We start from the raw sequence: 23,588 nt of genomic DNA on the forward strand, positions 1-23,588 counted from the left end.
TGGGAGAAAGGTATCATTAGCCTGATCCTCTCCACAATCTCATATAGACACATCTTTAATAGGAATGAACAACTTCAAGCAGAAACCTCACCTGCTTCCTATACGGAGGACACAATTGGCCAATTGCAGCATCCAAAATACCCTGTTGGTTGCACAGCACAACACCGACCACCCCGGTGTGGGAGTAATAACCCTCCAGCTGTGTCCTGGCACCTTCAGAACTTAAGGAATAATCTTCTGGAATTGCTATGAGTATTAAACACATGATATAGTTTTTTCCCCTTTATCCTGCTGTGGCTGTATTAGTGCATCAGCAGCCAACATAGAAATGGACAGAGGTTATCTTAACCCCAGCTGCTCAGTGGGAAACTGACCAAATTGGCCACTCATTTAAACACTGCTGGATGTTACTTTCCTAGATGGAATGCAAAGACAGGTGAGGGAGGAAAGCAGATAGCCAATCCCGCCAGGTTCCCACTGAGCAGGTGAGATATACCTTTAAACACGTTTATTGATTGTGTACAGGAATATTGGATATGGGGGGAAATGAGACAGTTTAACTTGGAGGACAGCTGGAGGTGAGAGTTAACGTGATGGAACCTGCAAGAACGTTTCTTTAGGTGTCAGTCTTAGATTGGAGACTCTCCTGTTCAATGTTACTGTGTTTACTAGGCAAAGCACTGAACACAGGCTTTGTCCTTTTCCCAGATACTTTTCACTCCGTAAATAACATTGAGAAGTGCCCAGCTTTATTACTCTGAGTGTAATATAATGCACCTTGTACTTTTTCACTTTGAGGAAAAGGTCATCTGAAAAGCTGCAAATTGTCATTTCCCTGAAAGCCATTGCAGTTATGCTTTCCATTTAACATCTAAAAGCTTTACAGCAGCAAGCTGTCCTTCCCCTGACTCTTCCTAACCTTCTGTGCTGAAATTGTAATTAATTCCGACACCATTTTAAAATCGTGATACAAAACAGATCATCGAACCACCAACAGCGCCCCCAATAGGGTAAAAGGGGCAACCCTGCGGTCAAGACTCTTGGGCGTCATTCTCCGCGGGCGGGAGTCTCCGTTGTGCCGGCGCCCGGGGGTTTCCCGACGGCGTGGGGCTGCCCCACAATGGGAAACCCCATTGACCGGCCGGTGTTGCGGAGACTCCCGCCAGCCGGTCGGCGCAGAAATGTGGCGGGGCGGGTAGGAGAATTTCGCCCCTTATCTCCAAATGTGGATTCCCCACCTCGAGGCCCCCACAGGGGTCCCAAAGCAGGTGGCATCACCTCAGGAGCAACAGGATAATGACCGCGACACTGGGCCTGGCCTAACCCAGCGGTGGCACAATAATAGGGACCACTCAACAAGACACATCAACTACCACCTAAAACTAGAGGATACTAAGGCCAACCTCGCCACAAACGTCCTGACAGCAGAAGAACAGTCAAAGAGGAAGATCCAATTCAGGAGAAGTGACCGACTCCCTCCTCCAGGCCCAGGCGGTCATCAAGCCAGGCTTTGATAGGAGGAGGCAGCCCGGTCAGCTCAGGAGGTACCCCTCCCCCCCATCTCAGCCAACAGCAGGAACAGGACCACAGAGACCATTAGGTTGGGAAGCCATCCCAACCCCAGGCCTTGGCGACAGGATCAAATGTGCTCCATCGAATCTGAGCTGCTCGTCCACCAGAGAGATTCCTGAAAATGGCACCCAATTCGCAAACTGGGCCAGGAACTTATCTACCACCTCACCAGAGACCTCCCTGGTCCCCCCTCGTCCTCGTCCACAACCCTCAGGATGGACGACAGGCCATGCAATGGAAGCTCAACCCTGTGGGGGCGGACTCGCAGCAAGGACAGTGCTCTCTCTGTCACAAGAGCCCCCTCATTCGCCGTCACTGCCTTCTCAAGGACACCTCGCAGCTCCTCACACTGGGTTTTGATGTCCTGCATCATAAAGTCAAGCTAATGAGATGGATTAACCTCATCACTGGCAGCCATCATCCATTGGGTAACACCATCCCGTCAGGGCAGAACCCCCTCAAAATCAGCTGCAGCACCAAATACAAGGCCCCACCCCAACTCTCTCCAGATCCCACAAATCAACGAGAATTAAAGCATTTTGTCTCCATTCAATAAAGTTCAAACACTGACCAACAATTCTTCATACATTGCACTATCCAGGCAGACCAAAAAAAGACAAAACAAAAGATGAGCAAAGGGATAAAAATAAAGATGGAAAGATGAGCAGGTCCAGAGCTTGCAAAATGCAGGCGCTCTCACGCAAACATCACATGGCCCCCCCTCACCGTGATTTTAAATATATTTTATTCCAAACATTCTTTTAAAAATCCACATGCACCAACAAAGCATAGTGCAGACAGTTTGTTCAATTTTCCCGCTTTTAATCTCCCCCCACCCTGACAAACAAATCCTCAATCCCAGGACTGAAAGAGCCCCCCATGCACGACAAACCCCTCCTCCAATCCCCTCAGGGCAAACTTCATTTTCTCCAACCTGAGAAACTCGGCCATGACGCCCGGTGATGCTGCCGATTCCCAATTTAACAGAATCTGTCGGCAGGCAATCAGATAGGCAAGGCCACAACATCGACCCCCTTCCTCCCACCTCTCAGCACACCCAGTACCTCCGACACCCCAAAAAACCCCACCACAGGGTCCGGCATCTCCTTCACCCCCACAATCCCCAACAGACTCTTGAACACCGACTCCCACAAGCTGTCCAATTTTGTGCACCCCCGAATCACGTGGGAATGGTTCACCGGACCCTCCTGGACTCGCGCACACATCCGCCACTCCTGGGAAGAACCCCCTCATCCCAACCCGTCAGATGGACCCTATGCACCACCTTGGATTGTACAAGGCTCACCCTTGCGCAGGAGGAGGTTGAGTTTGCCCAAGTGCATTGCTTCATTGCAAACTCCCCACCACATCTCCATCCCCAGCTCCTTCTCCCACTTCTGCACTATCCCTTCCTCACTTTCAATACATCTCCCCCCTCCACCGACATAAACCTACCATTCCCACAGAACAGGGCCAACACCAACTAGTGCCCGAGGTTCCAAATTCTAATTGATGACTCCACCACTGGGTTACTCGTATACTTACCTGGGGAGAACGGCACACCGTGATTTTAATGGCCTCGCGCCTCCCAGCCCACGACCCAGGGTCGGGAAAAATTCAACCCAATAGCCAGTAATCATTGTCAAAAATGGCAAAGTGAGAATTATTGCTGGGAAAGCAATCGGGATTCGTAGTCTTCAAGGCAAACCGCTTGTCATCCAGCCTCCGACTGATCCCTGTAAGACTTTAACGCAGTCGGAGCCAGTACGTTCAGGACACAACAGGGAAAATGTTGGGAACAATCCCCTAAAGTGACCATCACCTCCCCAAACAAGACATGGTGCCAAGTATTCACATGACCTGAAACAAAGGAGAGTGTTTGTTAAAAAGAAACTGTTCAGTTGGATATGAATAATCAGATTTGACTTTGGTGATTTTGGTGGCTGCTTCCACCAGCAGTAATTTGCAATGAGTGGGTCACAATGCCTTTGGAAAGTAACCCGGTGAAATCACGAGAGCCCATGTACGGCCAGAATTAATCACTTTGACACAAGCGAGAGCACTGGAACAATTTTCATTTTTAAAGAAGTTCTCACGTATTCTATGAGAATAAGTCTCGAAGCAGCAATGAAGCAAATCAGGGAGTTCTCCTTTTTAGCCTCTAATTTGGCACTTTAGTAACTTGAGGAAGCCAGCGGTAGTAGAATAGAGATTTATTTAAAAAACAATATTCTGCTCAAGGCAGTAACTCGCACCCAGTACAGTTCTTGCTGGAATAGCGATCCACACCAGGCCCTGCTTTGGCCGGCTTTTACGTAAGTCTGCAATGGGCTCCAGTTGGATAGCCTTCACCCCCTATCTGGGAAGCTCGTACTCTACGAGTGGTACGATGAGGATTTCCCCGTGGGCCTCGTGGGGGGTTATAGCACGAACCACGTGACTGCTGCCTGACCGGGCCCAGGGACACACTTTACAAATGGCGGGAGTTGTGTCATTCAGCTTGCTAGACGGAATGTAAAATCCGTATCTTCCTCAGACGTAGCTCAGGAAAATGTACAGAACCCAAGCATACTTCAGGGCAGCTGTGGTTCAGTTACCCACCTCTGAATCGGAAGATTTTGGATTCAGGGTCCACTCAAGGATTTCAGCTCTCAGATCTAGACTGACACACTTGGCAGTAATCAGGGAGAGCTGCACTGTCAAATCTGCTGTCGTTTGGATCTGATGTTACAACGAGACTCTGTCTTCCCTCTCAGGTGAGTGTCAAAATCCCAAGAAGAGCTGGGAGTTCCTTCTAGTGACCTGGTCAATATTAACCTCTCAATCGGCATCACAAAAACAGATTTCTGCTCATTATCACTTCCCTGTTTGCGGCAAATTTCTGAGACTTCAGAAAGTACTTCTGTGGTAAACATCACTAGTAACACATTTATTACGATACTGCCCATGCATTACAGGTACCACGGTAAATCCCATTCTGCTGGCTCCGCCCAGCAGGCGGTGTATAAATGTGTGTGCTCTCCGGTGCTGCAGCCATTCTGGTTCCAGCTGCAGGAGGCACAACACCTTGTGCAATGAAGCCTCGATTGTTTCGCCGTTCTCGTCTCGTGGTTATTGAAGGTACATCAATTTATTCCACAAGATTTTAAAAGGTGGACTTCCTAATCAAGCCTGATCACCTGTAGCTGAGCCCTCACGCAGCCAACGCCACGTCCACCTTCGAGCACTGGCTAGCCTGCTACGAAGGCTACCTCGGAGCAGCCACTGAAGAACTCTCGGACCCACAGAAGCTCCAAGTCCTCTACTCACGGGTGAGCCCTGAAATTTTTCCCCTCATCCGGGATGCGCCCAGCTACACGGAAGCGATGACGCTACTAAAGGGACATTACATTAAGTCGGTGAATCAAGTGTACGCCAGGCACCTCCTGGCCACGAGACGGCAACTCCCGGGGGAAACTCTGGATGATTTCTTGCGGGCCCTACAGATTCTCGGTAGGAACTGTGACTGCCAGGCAGTTTCGGCAGTCCAACACACCAAACTATTAATCAGAGACGTTTATGTCACGGGTATGAAGTCTACATACATTCGCCAGCGACTATTGGAAGGGGGTACGCTCGATCTTGCAGAGACTGTGCAGTTTGCTAACTCCCTAGAAGTGGCCTCCCGTAATCTGGAGGCCTACACCTCCGACCGTGCGGCACCTCGTGGGCATCGTGGGCCCCACGAGCTGCCAACTCGAGCTCACTGCAAGCCTGCGCCACGCGGCAGCCAGCCAACTCTGGGGGGCCCAAGTGTATTTTTGTGGCCAGAGCAGACATCCCAGGCAGCGCTGCCCGGCACAGAGCGCGAACTGCAATAGGTGCGGGAAGAAGGGCCACTTTGTTTCCGTTTGCCAGGCCCGGTCGGTCGCCGCTGTTTCCAGGCCCAGCATTGCTACACCCCCCACGTGTGATCCAGGGGCGCTGCCATCTTCTCCACCACAAGCCATGTGCGGCCCGTGGGCGCCGCCATCTTTGATGCCGCCCGCCATGTGTGCCCCGTGGGCCCCGCCATCTTGGACCGCGCCTCAGGACCCTGCTCGTCTGGCCGTCCGCTGCCCACTGATCAGCCCGGGACCTCCCAGCATCTTCCGCAGCTCGCCTCCATCACCCTGGATTAGTCTCAGCCCCACAACCTCGCGACCGCTACGACAACGGTAAAGATCAACGGGCACGAGACGACCTGCCTCTTTGACTCCGGGAGCACAGAGAGTTTCATCCACCCTGCTACGGTAAGGCGCTGCTTTGAAACTCGGCGGACCCCTGACCCCCTTACCGTCTGTGGCCTCACGACCCTTAAGGTCGATCCACCTTCACTGTTTGCAAACCCCACCCCGGACTGCAAGCCCATCACCACTAGGAGCAGACGGAACAGTGCGCAGGACAGGGCCTTTATCAAGTCGGAGGTCCATCGGCTTCTGCGGGAGGGGATCATTGAGGCCAGTAACAGGCCCTGGAGAGCTCAACTGGTGGTAGTGAAGACTGGGGAGAAGCACAGGATGGTCATTGACTACAGTCAGATCATCAACCGGTACAAGCAGCTCGACGCGTACCCCCTCCCACGCATATCTGACATGGTCAATCAGATTGCGCAGTATCGAGTCTTCTCCACAGTAGACTTGAAGTCCGCCTACCACCAGCTCCCCATCCGCCCGGAGGACCACCAATACACTACCTTCGACGAAGCTGGCCACCTCTATCATTTCCTTAGAGTTCCCTTCGGCATCACCAATGGAGTCTCAGTCTTCCAGCGAGAGATGGACCGAATGGTTGACCAGTACGGGCTGCGGGCCACCTTCCCGTACATAGATAATGTCACCATCTGCGGCCACGATCAGCGGGACCACGATGCAAACCTCCAAAAATTCCTCCATACCGCCAAACTCCTTAACCTCACCTACAATAAGGAGAAATCCTTGGCTACGTAGTGGAAAATGGAGTCCTAGGGCCCAACCCCGACCGCATGCGCCCCCTCCCTGGAACTCCCTCTCCCCACTGCCCCAAGGCCCTGAAACGATGCCTGGGGTTTTTCTCGTATTACGCCCAGTGGGTCCCTAATTATGCGGACAAGGCCCGCCCACTCATCACGTCCACAGTTCTTCCCCTGATGGCTGAGGCCTGCCAGGCCTTCAACCACATCAAGGTGGACATTGCCAAGGCCACGATGCACGCGGTCGACGAGACCCTCCCCTTTCAGGTGGAGAGCGATGCATCAGACGTAGCTCTGGCCGCCACCCTCAACCAGGCGGGCAGACCCGTGGCTTTCTTTTCCCGCACCCTCCATGCCTCCGAAATTCGGCACTCCTCGATCGAAAAGGAGGCCCAAGCCATAGTGGAAGCTGTGCGACATTGGAGGCATTACCTGGCCGGCAGGAGATTCACTCTCCTCACTGACCAACGGTCGGTTGCCTTCATGTTTAACAATACGCAGCGGGACAAGATAAAAAATGACAAGATCTTGAGGTGGAGGATCGAGCTCTCCACCTATAACTATGAGGTCTTGTATCGCCCAGGGAAACTCAATGAACCCCCTGATGCCCTATCCCGCGGTACATGTGCCAGCGCACAAGTGGACCGACTCCGGGCTCTCCACTATGACCACTGCCACCTGGTTCTTCCATTTTGTCAAGGCCCGCAACCTGCCCTACTCCACTGAGGAGGTCAGGACCGTAACCAGGACAGCCCAGGTCTGCGCAGAGTGCAAGCCGCACTTCTACCGGCCAGATAGAGCGCACCTGGTGAAGGTCTCCCACCCCTTTGAGCGCCTCAGCATGGACTTCAAAGGGCTCCTCCCCTCCACCGACCGCAACGTGTACTTCCTCAACGTGACTGACGAGTACTCCCGGTTCCCTTTCGCCATCCCATGCCCCGACATGACTTCTGCCACGGTCATCAAAGCCCTGCACAACATCTTCACACTGTTCGGTTTCCCCACCTACATCCACAGCGATCGGGGATCCTCCTTCATGAGTGATGAGCTGCTTCAGTTCCTGCTCAGCAAGAGCATCGCCTCGAGCAGGACAACCAGCTACAACCCCCAGGGTAACGGACAGGTGGAGAGGGAGAACGGGACGGTCTGGAAGGCCGTCCTGCTGGCCCTTCGGTCTAGAAATCTCCCGCCGGTAGGCGGTCCTCCCCGACGCGCTCCACTCCATCCGGTCGCTCCTGTGCACCGCTACTAATGAGACCCCTCACGAACATGTGTTTGCCTTCCCCAGGAAGTCCACCTCCGGGGTCTCGCTCCCAACATGGCTGACAGTTCCTGGACCCGTCCCCCTCCGGAAGCATGTGCGGAGCCATAAATCGGATCCCTTGGTCGAGAAAGTCCACCTCCTCCATGCAAACCCGCAGTACGCCTACGTGGCGCACCCCGACGGGCGACAGGACACAGTCTCCCTCCGGGACCTGGCACCCGCTAGATCCCCACCCACAACCCCCGACCTGATACCGCTCTCCTCCCCCCGGCTGATGACACAATCCTAGTAGGACGGATCTCGAATAACGATGAGTCAGAATACAGGAGGGAGATAGAGAACCTAGTGGAGTGGTGCAGCGACAACAATCTCTCCCTCAATGCCAGCAAAACTAAAGAGCTGGTAATTGACTTCAGGAAGCAAAGTACTGTACACACCCCTGTCAGCATCAACGGGGCCGAGGTGGAGATGGTTAGCAGTTTCAAATTCCGAGGAGTGCACATCTCCAAAAATCTGTCCTGGTCCACCCACGTCAACGCTACCACCAAGAAAGAGCCTTTACTTCCTTAGGAAACTAAGGAAATTCAGCATGTCCACATTAACTCTTACCAACTTTTACAGGTGCACCATAGAAAGCATCCTATCTGACTGCATCACAGCCTGGTATGGCAACTGCTCGGCCCAGGAACGCAAGAAACTTCAGAGAGTCGTGAACACAGCCCAGTCCATCACAAACCCGCCTCCCATCCATTGACTCCATCTACACCTCCCGTTGCCTGGGGAAAGTGGGAAGCATAAACAAAGACCCCTCCCACCTGGCTTACTCACTCTTCCAACTTCTTAGTCAGGAGATACAGAAGTCTGAGAACACGCACGAACAGACTCAAAAACAGCTTCTTCCCCGCTGTTACCAGACTCCTAAACGACCCTCTTATGGACTGACCTGATTAATACTGCACCCCTGTATACTTCATCCGATGCCAGTGCCTATGTATTTACATTACTCTATTATGTATTTTCTTTTGATTTTATTTTCTTTCATGTACTAAATGATCTGTATGAGCTGCTCGCAGAAAAATACTTTTCACTGTACCTCAGTACACGTGACAATAAACAAATCCAAATCCAAAAGGCTCTGCCAATCTATGCTGTCCGGATGAATCATGATTTTGAACACCTCTATTAAATCTCCTCACAACATTTTCTTCTTTCAGAATAACAGACCTAACTTCTCAAATCCCGACCGTTTAACTGAAGTCCTTGATCCCTGGACCCATTCTTGGAAATCTTTTCTTCACCCCCTCTAATGGCCTCGCATCCTTCCTGAAATATGTCTTAGTTGGACACAATACTCTGGTTGAGACCAAATCAGTGTTTTATAAAGGTTCACCTTGTTTATGAACTCCCTGCCTTTATTTATAAAGCCCAGTATTCCATTTGCCTTATTGAGCACTTTCTCAATATGCCCTGCCCTTCATTTGTAAGAAAGATCTGATATGAATAATTTTAGTCAAAGCTCCCCATAGAATACAGGGCGTATTCCAGGGCCACTGGGGCATTTACACAGTGAATACCATCCATAGTCTCATGACTGTATTGCTTTTTGTGTTGTGTCAAAATAAGTAACTTGTTTATTTGTTTTAAAACAATGTCCCACATTCACATGGATTTCAATGGAATCAGAACCAAGGACAAAACCTCACTCCACAAACTTCTGAATCCAAAGGCAGCTGTTACCTGGGAACACCACCACCTGGATGTTCTCCTCCGAAGCCACTCACCATCCTGACTTGGAAATATATCTCCATTCCTTCACTGTCCCTGGCAACCCCTCCCTAACAATACCTGCCCCACATGAACTGCAGCAGTTTGCAAAGGCAGTTCACCAGCCCCTTCTCAAAGACAACTGGGGATGGGAATATCGCCGAGCCAAAAATGCCCACATGCCATGAATGAAGAGAAACAATGTACACCATATCGTATTTATCGATATTAAAATTTATTTATCATTTGCACATCCAGAAATAAAGTTTATTAATGAATTTGTGACTTTGTGGCAGTTTTCCTCAGTTTAAATACATCGCCCAATTTGATACAATTCACCAATTTTGAAATTGTATGTCTGCTTTCCAAGTTTAAATCATTGATGGAAATGGTCATTTACAACGGTGGTCCCAGACCCAATCTCGGTGAATACCATTTCCATTAACCTGACCAAATACCTTTAACGTCCTCCCACGCCCCCCCACCTCCTTCCCAACTCCCACACCCTCGTCCTGTCTTCTGTTTGTAGATTCTACAGAAAACAGCCTTCTGTTTCCTAATATTTTTTAAATTATATTTATTGAAGTTTTATATAAAAATTCTAACCACATTATAAACAATCAACCAACAAAGATATAAAGGTACAATGTCAAAACGCCATAAACAAATCTTCCATTAAACTCACAAATTAAAAATTAAGCCCTACAATTAAACCCCCTAACAGCTGACGGTGTCTCGATCCTTAATAAAGGAGATAAATGGTTGCCACCTTAGGTCGAACTTCCCAACTGATCCCCTGATGGTATATTTACATGTTTCCAAGTGCAGAAATGACATCTGGTCACCCATTGGGTGGAGCAGGAAATCTCCAGGCAAGCAACATTCGCCTCCATAGCCACCAATAAGGCAAGGCCAACAACATCCGTCCCTACCTCAGAGTGAAATGCTGACCAGTCTCAGATCCCAAATATGGCTATTAATGGACATGGTTCTCGAACCACCCGAAGAATCTCCGATATAGTGGTGAAAAAGGAAATCCAGAAGTTGGCATGTTTGGGACAAGACCAGAACATATGAGTGTGGTTAGCTGGGGCAACCGAGCAACAATCACATTTGTCCTCCACATCTGGGTAAAACCCACTCATCCTCACCCTGGTTAAGTGCGGTCCTGTGTAAAACTCTGAACTCGATGAAACTCAGCCGGGACCAGGAAGCTGTGGAGCTCACCCTCTAGAGGCTTCTCTTCAAGCCTCATCCGTAAGAACAGGATCCAAATACTTCTCTCCAAAGGGGTGGGATCTGACGAGAGAATATGGCCATACAGATCTGAAATAGACCCTTTGCATATTGAGCCAAAGATAAAACCCTCCTCAGCCAGGAGGGGCAAGGGGCCACAGGGAAGGAAGGAAAAACGTGACGGGAAATTTACGAATCTGAAAGTAATGAAAGAGGCTAGGATTGGGCAACTGAAATTTGTCAGCCAGTTCCCTAAAACTGGCAAATCTCCTCTCGACAAATAGGTCCCCAAAATACTCAGGTCCGTTTGCCCACAAAGATTTAAACGAGGGGTCCAGGACGGAGGGTAAAAATAGATGATTATTACAAACAGAGGCCAAATAAGATAGGGAGAAAAGCTGAAAGTGATGCCGAAACTGCCTGTAACAGTAGTGGACTCGCCAACATTAAGGGCATTTAAATGGTCATTGGATAAACATATGGATGATAAGGGAATAGTGTAGATGGGCTTTAGAGTGGTTTCAAAGGTTGGCGCAACATCGAGGGCCGAAAGGCCTGTACTGCGCTGTAATGTTCGATGAAACTGTTTCCAAATCCAGAGAGAGGAGATCCTTACAAGATGTGAGGAAGGTTTAGCAGGAGAGAAGTCCAAAGGGGCATTAATAATGGCATGAAGAGTGGAAGTGGCAGATAGACGAGCCTCCATTCTGGTGGCTGAGCCACTGCAAAATATTTTGAATGTTGGCCGCCCAAGAGTAAAGCTAAATATTTGGGAGAGCGAGTACTCCCCACCCTCTGTGTCTCTGGAACAAGCCAATGCAGATTCTGGGATGCTTCCCGCCCAAGTAAACGCAGGAATCGATGTATTAACCTCAATTTTAAAAAAGGATTTAGGCAAAGAAAATAAGGACACATTGAAAAAGTATAAAAGCTTGGGGAGTTTTAATTGTTTGGATCCTGCCCGCCAGGGACAGAGGGAATATTGAGATTGAGGCTTGAGTAAGGGTCGGAAGCAATAAACCCGAGGCACTGAGTCGTTGAACATATTGAATATTAAGGATATGAGCTGTTCCAAAATTGTTTTCTAAAACTCGCTCTGAACGTCATCGGGACCAGGAGCCTGGCCAGGCTGCAGTCCAATACATTTTAAACCTCCCCATGCTCAATGGGGGATCCAACTCGAATCTCCTGCTCATTTTGGCCATTGGGATGTGCAAACCATCCAAAAAGCTAGCCTTACTCCCTTTGGCCGCAGGAGTCCTGACTCCTGCAGGCCACGATGGTACAATCTAAAAGCTGCAATGACCTGGAGAGGGGCAGACAAAAGATTGCCATCCTAATTAGGTATCTCAGGCATCTTTCATGAGGCAGTTTGCTGCTTGGTTTGATGTGCCAGGAAATGGCTCGCCTTCTAATGCTTGTAGAAAGTACCCATGGAGCGTAGTAACTGGCGCACAGCCTGACCAGTGGACACCAGTTTGATCTGGGTTTGTAACTTTTTCCTGTGCGCCTATAGCTCCGGAGTCGGGGCGATTGAGTGCCAGTGATCCACTTCTAGGATGGAGTCCACCAACATCTGCCGCTCCAGCCTCTCCGATTTCAGAGAATAAACCTTGTACAAAATAATGTTTGTCCCCCCTTCCTAATGACGGTCCTGAGAGCTCCCAAAGTGTGGAGGGAGAGATTGTGTCTGATTTATTTACACACACACACCCCTCTCACACACACCTCACACACACCCCTCTCACACACACACTCCTCACACACACACACCCCACACACACACACACCCCTCACACACACACCCCTCACACACACACACCCACCCCTCACACACACACACCCCTCACACACACACACTCCTCACACACACACCCCTCACACACACACACACCCCTCACACACACCCTCACACACACACACACACCCCTCACACACCCCCCCCTCTCACACACACACTCCTCACACACACACCACTCTCACACACACACTCCTCACACACACACCCCACACACACACACCCCTCACACACCCCTCACACACACACACCCCTCACACACCCCTCACACACACACACACCCCTCACACACACACACACACTCCTCACACACACACCCCTCACACACACACACACCCCTCACACACACCCTCACACACACACACACACACACACCCTCTCACACACACTCCTCACACACACACCTCACACACACCACTCTCACACACACACTCCTCACACACACACACCCCTCACACACACACACACACCCCTCACACACACACACCCCTCACACACACACACCCCTCACACACACACCCCCCTCACACACACACACACCCCTCACACACACACCCCTCACACACACACACCCCCCTCACACACTCCTCACACACACACACACCCCTCACACACACACCCCTCACACACACACACACACCTCTCACACACACACTCCTCACACACACACACCCCACACACACACACCCCTCACACACACCCCCTCTCACACACACACTCCTCACACACACACACCCCTCACCCCCCCCCCACACACACACCCCTCACACACACACACACCCCTCACACACACACACCCCTCACACACACACACACTCCTCACACACACACACCCCTCACACACACACACACACCCCTCACACACACACCCCTCACACACACACTCCTCACACACACACACACCCCTCACACACACCCCTCACACACACACACACCTCACACACACACACACCCCTCACACACACACACACCACACACACACACTTCTCACACACACACACACCCCTCTCACACACACACACACCCCTCACACACACACACACACCCCTCTCTCACACACACCCCTCACACACACACCTCACACACACACACCCCTCACACACACACACACACCCCTCACACATACACACACACCCCTCACACACACACCCCTCTCACACACACCCCTCACACACACACACACTCCACACACACACACCCCTCACACACACACGCACCCCTCACACACACACCCCTCACAACCACACACATCCCTCACACACACACAGCCCTCACATACACCCCCCACACACACTCTTCACACACACACACACCCCTCACACACACACACCCCTCACACACACACACCCCTCTCACACCCCCCCCTCACACCCCCCCTCACACACACGCACCCATCACACACACACACACACACACACACCCCTCACTCACACACACCCCTCACACACACACACTCCCCTCACACACACTCCTCGCACACACCACACACACACACACCCCTCACACACCCCCCTCACACACCCCTCTCACACACACCTCACACACACACCTTCACACACACACACACCCTCACACCCATCACTCACACACACACACACACCCCTCACACCCGTCACTCACACACACACACCCCTGACACACACACACCCCTCACACCCATCACTCACACACACACACACACACACCCCTGACACATACTCACACACCCATCATTCACACACACACATCCCCTCACAGACACACACACACATTGACACACACACGCCCTAGTATCAGTCACTGGATGAGAATCAGGGACATTAATCCTGGCAGATTCTTCCCGATCCACTCCCTAACCCAGGGGGCCGCAGTAAATTGTAGCGCTGTCAAAAGACGAGTCATGTAATGAACTCACTCCCTTGCTGATTTGGCCAGCTCGTAACCAGCCTGCTCTTTATCAGACTCTGCTGGCTAGAATTCCACTAACTGTGGGAAGTGGACTCAGTAAATGAGTGGAGACAGGGTGCAGTTGTTTTAAGCTAACATACGGCGTTGTCTAATTTCAGGAGTTGATACCGAATTTATCAATTTAAACAATTTATCCCAGCACATGTCACATGCATTTTGTCTGTGCTGAACACTGAAGAGCTTTGTGTCAGAACAAAGTGTCAGATGGGATAAAGTTCGCAGAAGCTGCACAACTCCAGCTAGGCTAACTTCAGATGGTTCAAAATGAGAGTAACTCATTCAACAAAAACAAAATCTCGGAACATCTTTCACACAATACCTCAGGGCAATTAATAAACTGCAAGGGGCAAAGGTTGGAAAATGAACTTCAGATAGCAGTTGCGTCCAATGGGATTTCGCTGGCGTTTTCCATACTAGGCAGGTTGAATATATGTGATTCCCCACCAGCTGTACGATAGGCATTGTCTCCCAGTAAAAGCAGCAGCACTTACCCCCCATAAGCTCCAAAAGTAAAGCTTCTTTTTCTTCTCTCCATGTTTTATCCAATGGAAAATAAAAGGTTCCCCGAGGAGGTTTTTTGCAATAAGACAGTCAGGGAGGTTGAAAATCCCTGGAGGTGCTGTAACTCCACGGTGCTGTATCTCCACTGTGCTGTAACTCCACGGTGCTGTCTCTCCACTGTGCTGTAACTCCACGGTGCTGTATCGCCACTGTGCTGTAACTCCACGGTGCTGTATCGCCACTGTGCTGTAACTGCACGGTGCAGCTTTTAGGGCAGCTCAACTGTTACCATTCAGGCAGAAAAAGGAGGACAAAACTGCATTTCGTGTGTCATGGCAACAGCCACACTCCCCGTCAGCCACAACTTTTAGTGAGAACGAGTTTCTTTTGAAACTCACAAATCTGACCATCCAAGTTACCTTCAGTTTCTATGTGGAAACATTTCTGGTGCAAATCTTTCTCCAAACAGTTTCAGTATATCTCAAATTCCACTTGGGTCAAATAAGAGCAATGTTGTTATTTATCACAAGGGACAGTCTGTCTTTTCATCACTTTTGAGGAAAACCGTGCATGACAATTAGGCAATTTAAATGACAGATAGTTGAAGATAGAGATAGCCTTGTTCCAACTACCCAGAGCTGTGGTACACGCGCTCCCACCCCATCTCCCCCCTTTACAGCCAGATCTCATTTACTTTCAACCTCATATTTTTCAAGTGTCAGATTAGACACTGTCTGCTTTGTTAGATATGGAATGTAAAGTCAGGTCTGAATACCATCCTTTGTGCGGCTTTGTTGCTGCACATTAACTGTGCAGTCAGTTCCCAATATCAGGAAAGCAAATGTTGTATTTTTTAAAGAGTGTTAAATTATATATTTTGACTTCTAGCCGTTTCCTCCCAAAGTTTGACTTCCCATTGACGTCTGTGCTTTTCGAACCGTGTTTTACGTGCATTTTGTGCACATGGTCACAATGGCTTCTTTCCGGAGTGGCCACGCTCACTGGGCACTCGATTTACATAAAATACTGATGTAGAAACACATCAAAGATCCGACAGACAATACACCCGGCGTCGCTGCTATGGCGACTGCAACCTCATGAGTGCTCCTTTTGGATTTCTTAAATAAACGCATTTTAAAAGAATGTGCTGTAAATATGTAGATATTTTTTGTTACACTCGTGACCTCCCATAATGTTGCTCATGGAGTCAGGGGCAATGTTATATATGGGACATAGTGACTACTGTGCGTTTCCAATATATTTGGTTAATTAGTATTAAGAGATCATCTCAGGGACAGAGAAGTAAGCCTTTTTTCAATAGGTTCCTGGAAAATAATTAATGCTCCATTTGTCTTCCTCAAGTGCTGCAGTCAAATTAGAAAATCTCTGCATTTTATCTGGGGACCAGTTAAGTGTCTATTTCAGGCTAGGCTTCATAATGGGGCCAAGGCAAGTGTAAATTCACAAATAAACTATTCGGCAGCTTTTCGGCTTTATCATCTATCTCATCAACAGTGGTACAAAAATATGTTGGGGGGGGGGGGCACGGTGGTGCAGTGGTTAGCACTGCTGCCTCACCCCGCCGAGGACCCGGGTTTGATCCCGGCCCTGGATCACTGTCTGTGTGGAGTTTGCACATTCTCCCCGTGTCTGCGTGGGTCTCACCCCCACAACCCTAAGATGTGCAGGGTAGGTGGATTGGCCACGCTAAATTGCCCCTTAATTGGAAAAGAAATATGTTTAATTTCAGGAGTTCTATTCAGAACTTCCCTTTCTAGCCTAGATGATAGGACTGAGCTTCAAGAATTTACACCTGCTGAGATTTTCCAGCATTTTCTCTTTCGTTTCAGATTCCAGCATCCGCAGTAATTAACTTTTATTAAAAATTTACACTTACATTGTTTAATTTTTGCTTGATGTTCTTGAGTTCTATGATACAAATAATTTAATTTAATTGAAATTGTAACTATTTGGGCTACGTTAGGAAATATAAAGATGAAATCTTGCCAACTTTGCAGTGAAAAGTATCATTTCTTATACCTGCAACATGATTTATTAACCAATATACAGGGCAAAGTTACCTCGGAAGATTCGCGTTCAATCCCGCTTTCACACAGACTGCAAGGAAGTCAAACCCCAACTGCTTTTGCTGCTTCTAAATTGCTAACTCTGACACTTTTCTTACTCAGTAACTTTCAATCAATCCACAGGAGTGTTTTTTAAGGATGGGAATTGTTAAAGGAGGATGCCAGCTTGAGAAAATGCGTACAAGATCCTAACCTTCATCAACAGGGGCACAGAATACTAAAGTAAGAAAGTTTGCTAAACCTCCATCAAACACCGGTTCCGGAGTATTGTGTCCAGTTCTGGGCAGCCCACTTCAGGAAGGATGTGAAGGTATCAGAGAGAGTGCAGAAAAGATTCACGAGGATGGTTCCAGAGATGAGTGACTACATTTAAATGGAGAGATTGCAGAAACCTGGAAAGTTATCACTTTGAGAAGGAAAGGTTGAGAGGAGATTTGCTAGAGGTGTTGTTCAAAAACAATGAAGTGCTTTAGAAAGAGTCGAGAGAGAGAATTTGTTCCCATTGGCAGAAAGGTAGAGAATAAGAGGACACTGACCATCCACTTGGCTCTTTAGCCAATCACCTTAAATAGAATGCACCGCCTGAGTGTGTGGTGGAGGCAGAGTCAAGGTGGCTTTCAAAAGCAAATTGGATTGTTATCGAAAGATACAGGGTTGGATTCTCTGTTTTGGAGGCTATGTTCTCCCAGTGGAGCAGAATTCGCCAGTTTTATAATCCCCTTGTAGTTGTAAAGCGGGATGCAATTCAGGGATCCACACCATGCAAATTTATCCATGGCGTGGAATATGAGGGATACCTAGTGAATGTCGCTATCCGGCTGCCACCTTGAGCGAGTGAGTTGATAATGAGGTCCCGCAGTCCCCCCCCCCCCCGCCCACCCACCACCACAAGTCAGCACCGACCCCCCCCCCCCATCCCCAGATTACTTGGATGCGTCCCCTACCCCAAGTAAGAGGGTGACCAAACCCCCCCCCCTCTCCAGGAATCGGAGCCTTGTAATAGGGGGTCCCTCACAAGGACCCCTATAATATGGGGACCCCCAGAAACCTCTGTCATAAGGGAATCCCCAGGGACCACTGTAATAGGGGGACCTCTGGACCTCCTGTAATAGGGGGACCCCCAACAGGGACCACCGCATAAAATAACCCCATCCACAGAACACCCATCCCTCCCCACACAGACCTCCCACAAACAGAACCCCCCCCCCACCCCACCCAATAAAGGAACCCCTGCCTGGAGGCTAGAGAACAGGCCAGACAGGTGTCGTGGGAAGCACTATAGCTGTAACACTGACCTTGCAGCTCCGCGTGTCCAATCCCAGAAGTAGAGCAGCTGTGACCTGCCTCTGGTTCCCACTGATCCACTATCTGGAAGCCATTCATAGCTTTCCAGCAGTGGTGTGATTTACAGCTTGTAAAAATCATCTGCAGCTTTGATCCATTCATATCCTTTCACACTTCAGTGCCCTAAGTGGTGAAACTCCAGTGTTTCTAAACATTGACCAAATCAAAGAGAGGTAAGTGTAGTGAAATCACACACTTGAGTGATTGGAATGCACTTAGTGCTTGGAATGTACTTACATCTCTTTGATTATTGTCAGCGTTCTGGGAACAGAGCATCCTGCCCAAAATATTTGAAAGGCACCAGAGAAAGAGCAGTAAGGGAGGAGGGGGAAAGCTCTTTGTGGGCCAAATGGCCTCCTCTGTGTTGTAAACTTCCATTATTCATTGGGCAGACAAGATACCTGATCCCTAGCAACTTGTAATAAAGTAACAAAGGAATTGAAATAAATAACTGGTTAGTGAGTGAATAGTATAGGGGTGAGGGTATAGGGGAGAGGGCAGGGCATAGGAGAGAGGGTATTAGCAGGGTACAGGGGAGAGGGTATTAGCAGGATATAGGGGAGACGGTATTGGCAGGGTATAGGGGAAAGGGTATTAGCAGGGTATAGGGGAGAGGGTATTGGCAGGGTATAGGGGAGAGGGTATTGGCAGGGTATAGGGGAGAGGGTATTGGCAGGGTATAGGGGAGAGGGTATTAGCAGGGTATAGGGGAGAGGGTATTAGCAGGGTATAGGGGAGAGGGTATTAGCAGGGTACAGGGGAGACGGTATTAGCAGGGTATAGGGGACAGGGTATTGGCAGGGTATAGGGGAGAGGATATTGGAATGGTATAGGGGAGAGGGTATTGGCAGGGTATAGGGGAGAGGGTATTGGTAGGGTATAGGGGAGAGGGTATTGGTAGGGTATAGGGGAGAGGGTATGGGCAGGGTATAGGGGAGAGGGTATTGGTAGGGTATAGGGGAGAGGGTATTGGCAGAGTATTTAAGGGTGTTATGCGAGGAAGATATTAAAGAATTGTGTCCAGAAATGAGACCCCGATGTAGTAGGCAGTTTAGGGATCAAACAGACTGAGGGGACAAAAACCTGCCAGCACGGTAGCACAAGTGGATAGCACTGTGGCTTCACAGCGCCAGGGTCGCAGGTTCGATTCCCTGCTGGGTGACTGTCTTTGTGGAGTCTGCACGTTCTCGCCGTGTCTGCGTGGGTTTCCTCCGAGTGCTCCGGTTCCCTCTCACAGTCCAAAGACGTGCAGGTTAGGTGGATTGGCCTTTTTAAATTCCCCTTAGTGACCAAAAAAGGTTAGAGTGGTTGTTGGGTTACGGGGATAGGGTGGAAGTGAGGGCTTAAGTGGGTCGGTGCAGACCCAATGGGCCGAATGGCCTCCTTCTGCACTGTATGGTCTAAGTTCTATGTTCACAGAGTCAGAGGGATCCACCCACACCTGGCTGTGTTACATTGTCCCAGTCAGACTTAACTTCATTAGTGGGAATGCACAGGATGCTCAAGATCCATTGTTCTTTGGGACACTCCTGTCTGACCAGCCATTAGCCCATTACAGAGTCTGCTGGCCTCTTTGTCCATCAGTGGGAGGTTAGTTACATATCAATAGCATGGCTCTGTCCTTTTGTATAAACGGGAGTGGGCAATCAAACAGCCAAGATAACGCTGATGGATTCAAGCCTGGAAACCCCAGAGGAGAACAGGGTAGAGCTAAGAGAGAGAGTGAAAGAGAAAGAATCCGGAGTTGAACAGGTACAGGGAAGAAGGCTTTGGGTATCGACCAGGAGAGGTCATGAAAGTTACAGAGAAGAAGGCTTTGGAACAAGAGCTGCATGTTTATTAAAGTGTTGTTTAATGGGAACTAGAATATTAAGGTTAAGAAATTACATGTAATCTATTAGTGTTAGAGTTGAAGTTCAAATGTTTAAATATTGTTTTCTTTTCTTTTGCCTTTAATAACGTTTGTTTATAAAAATAACCAAGCCCTATTTCTTATATTATCACTCTTGGAACAAATCGATCTTTCAACACCGTCTTAAAAACTTAAACAAGAGATGGTTCTGGTCCAGTCTCTTAGCCACTGTTCAGAGATGACTAGATGTCCGTAACAGAGGGTATTGGCAGGGTATAGGGGAGAGCGTGTTGGCAGGGTATAGGGGAGTGGGTAATGGGAGGGTATAGGGGAGAGCGTATTGGCAGGGTATAGGGGAGAGGGTATGGGCAGGGTATAGGGGAGAAGGTATGGGCAGGGTATAGGGGAGAGGGTATGGGCAGGGTATAGGGGAGTGGGTATGGGCAGGGTGTAGGGGAGAGGGTATGGGCAGGGTATAGGGGAGAGGGTATGGGCAGGGTATAGGGGAGAGGGTATGGGCAGGGTATAGGGGAGAGGGTATGGGCAGGGAATAGGGGAGAGGGTATGGGCAGGGTATAGGGGAGAGGGTATGGGCAGGGAATAGGGGTGTGGAAGGTGCAGCGAGCAGTTCAAAACGCCATTGACATCAGCAGGAATGGTGGGCGGGATTCTCCACTCCCGCCCCGAAGTGCCCACGCCGTCGTGAATGCCGCCGAGGTTCACGACGGCGCGAAACGGCCCCGATCCCGACCGATTCAGGCCCCGACAATGGGCTAGGATCGGGGCCGCGTCATCTACACGCGCCAGGCCTTATCGCCGCGTAAAGGCGGCGCCGCATAAATGACGTGGCCGGTGCCGCATAGCTGACGTCACCCGCGCGCGGGTTGGCCGGCGCCAACCCGCGCATGCATGGTTGCCGTCCTCTCTAAGTCCGCTCCGCAAGAAGATGGCGGACGGATCTTGCGGGGCCGCGGAAGGAAGGCGGTCCTCCTTCAGAAAGGACGGCCCGACGATCGGTGGGCACCGATCGCGGGCCACTCCACATTTGAGGTACCCCCCGGTGCAGGATCCCCCCTCGCGCCCCCACAGGCTGCCCCCCCAGCGTTCGCGCACTGTTCCCGACGGCAGCGACCAGGAGTGGACGGCGCCGGGGGGAACGCGCCGTCTTGGCCTGGCCGCTAGGCCCATCCGGGCCTGAGAATAGCGGGGGTGCCGGAGAATCGCCATTTTGGTGTCTCCGGCGATTCTCCGGCCTGCGGCCCGCGGAACTCGACCAGGCCGTTCCCGCCGCTTGGGAGAATCGCGGGAGGGCGACGGACCGGCGTCCTGGGAAATTTTGGCGGCCCAGGCGATTCTCCCAACCGGCGCGGGAGTGGAGAATCTCGCCCGGTATATCCGGCTGGCAGGCTGGATTGTAAAATTCCGCTCTGCAATTCCACAGCGTTTCCAGGAGAAAGACTATCGACTGCAACTTGAAGAACTGCCTCAGTTGCAAACAACAGCATCAGGAATTATAATGTGTGAATTCTCTATTTATTTGCCTTTTCTTGTTGGATTTTATTCGGTAAAGCTAGCCTCCGCTATCCTGTCATTTGTCTTTTCTTCGCACGTTTGGGTCACGTGCGTCATTGCGACAGTCGGGACATGTTTATACATTTTGGTATCATTAATGTTTTTACCTGGGTGAGTTTTAGCACAATATAACTAACCCCTTACTAACACGAGAAGACCTATCAGGCTCAGTTCTTGTACAGGTCCACACAGTCAAATAGTCACGAAATTGACGATACATCTTTTTAAAATTCAAATCTTCTATTTGAATGAAATCGGGAATGTCACCTGGTCATACGAATAGCAGTTATTAAAGACAAAGGGCGCGATTTTATGGTTGCTTCGCGCTTGAGCGAGAGCGCGACGTGGCCACTAGATCGCGGGAGAGGCCAAAATCGAGAACCGCGCCACGCGCCGATCGGTTTGCGATCTAACCGGCCCGCTCCTGTTGGTAAAATCAGGTTCCCGCCGTAGCGCAGCGAGAAACCAGTAATCACAACTTAAAGCCAACTTCCTTACAATTAACGGGAACGACCCCCGATCTAACGGCCTCCCCAGCAAGTGGTCACGCGGGCACCGATTAGTACGCCGTCCAAAAAACATGAAGTTGGGGGAATGGCTGCTGCGGGGATTCGAGGAGGGGAGTAGCCATCTTCGCGCTGGGCAATGAGCCCGGGGGCTCTGGGGTTGCTGCGCCTGTGTTGGGGGGATAGCTGTGGGGGAGCCCCCATGGGGGGCAGCCTCGGTCAGGGTGGGTCGCCATCAGTGGGCGGGTCGCCCCTGGGCTGGGAGGGGTGGGGTGGGTGTCTCAGCGCCTGTGAGTCCACCATGCCACTCCCTGGATCGGGTATACCCATTACGGGGGCAACCCCAGGCCCTAGGCACCTTCCAGCCATAACTGCAAATGACCATGGAGGCTACTGGCCACGTGGACATTAGGCCCATATCCCTCTATACCCACCCTGCCCACGTAACTGTCTAACTGTTTCTTAAAGGGAAAAATCATACCCGCCTCTACCACTACCTCTGGCAGCTCGTTCCAGATGCTCACCACCCTCTGTGTGAAAAAAGTTCCCCTCTGGTCTCTTTTATATCTCTCCCCTCTCACTTTAAACCTTTGCCCTCTAGTTCTAGACTCCTCTACCTTTGGGAAAATATGTCAACTATCTACCTTATCGATGCTCCTCATAATTTTATAGACCTCTATATGATCCCAGTCATCTCACTCCACATTCCCCCCCTTTCTCCCTCTCCCCCACTCCACCTCCAATCCACCCCCTTCCTCACTTCCTACCCCCCACCCCCCCCCAACCCTCAGCACCCTGTTGCACCCCCCCAGGATCTGTGTAACATCACTGCAGGATGATGGGACACTGTCAGCACCGTCAGGAGGAAGGCTTCATACTTTTTGGGTGCAAGGTTTTTAATGCTGTATATTTGTGTCCCCAACTGCCCCAATTCCCTAATCATGTGCCCCACCTTCTCCACCCCTCCCAAATCCTCCCCGCACGATTCCCCCACCCCACCCTCCCCCTATTACCCCCCCAGTGCCCACTCAGTGATCCTCTATCTGCCTAGCCTTCCGTGCTCTACCACTGCATCGAGGTGTGCCCCAGGATGCACATCAGAGGTCTCGTGGCCTTTGATGACCCTGGGGACGTCCCCTGGAAGCCCTGGGGCTGGAGGGCCCTGGCCCACTTGCT

At 50.4% G+C, this 23,588-nt stretch overlaps 1 protein-coding gene and 1 long non-coding RNA gene across 9 annotated transcripts in view; one reads left to right on the forward strand and one right to left on the reverse strand.

Moving 5' to 3' along the window:
- rap1gapa (RAP1 GTPase activating protein a) overlaps positions 1-23,588 on the reverse strand; it is an 809,199-nt gene that overhangs the window by 582,245 nt on the left and 203,366 nt on the right. The window contains exon 1 of one of the 8 annotated variants that reach the window (XM_072477753.1): positions 15,042-15,175. The exons of the other annotated variants lie outside the window; for them this stretch is intronic. Coding sequence (XP_072333854.1) covers positions 15,042-15,085 — 44 coding nt within the window. The 5' untranslated portion in view covers positions 15,086-15,175. Of the gene's footprint in view, positions 1-15,041; positions 15,176-23,588 lie in introns of those variants that run through there. 8 annotated transcript variants of the gene reach the window in all.
- The window catches only part of LOC140392519 (uncharacterized), a 118,748-nt gene that overhangs the window by 34,716 nt on the left and 60,444 nt on the right, over positions 1-23,588 (forward strand). Inside the window, exon 2 of the long non-coding RNA XR_011935385.1 lies at positions 17,262-17,360. This is a non-coding gene — a long non-coding RNA (uncharacterized lncRNA). The remainder of the gene's footprint in view (positions 1-17,261; positions 17,361-23,588) is intronic.

The sequence above is a fragment of the Scyliorhinus torazame genome, chromosome 16, assembly GCF_047496885.1.
Source record: "Scyliorhinus torazame isolate Kashiwa2021f chromosome 16, sScyTor2.1, whole genome shotgun sequence".
In the NCBI taxonomy this organism is placed as follows: domain Eukaryota; kingdom Metazoa; phylum Chordata; class Chondrichthyes; order Carcharhiniformes; family Scyliorhinidae; genus Scyliorhinus; species Scyliorhinus torazame.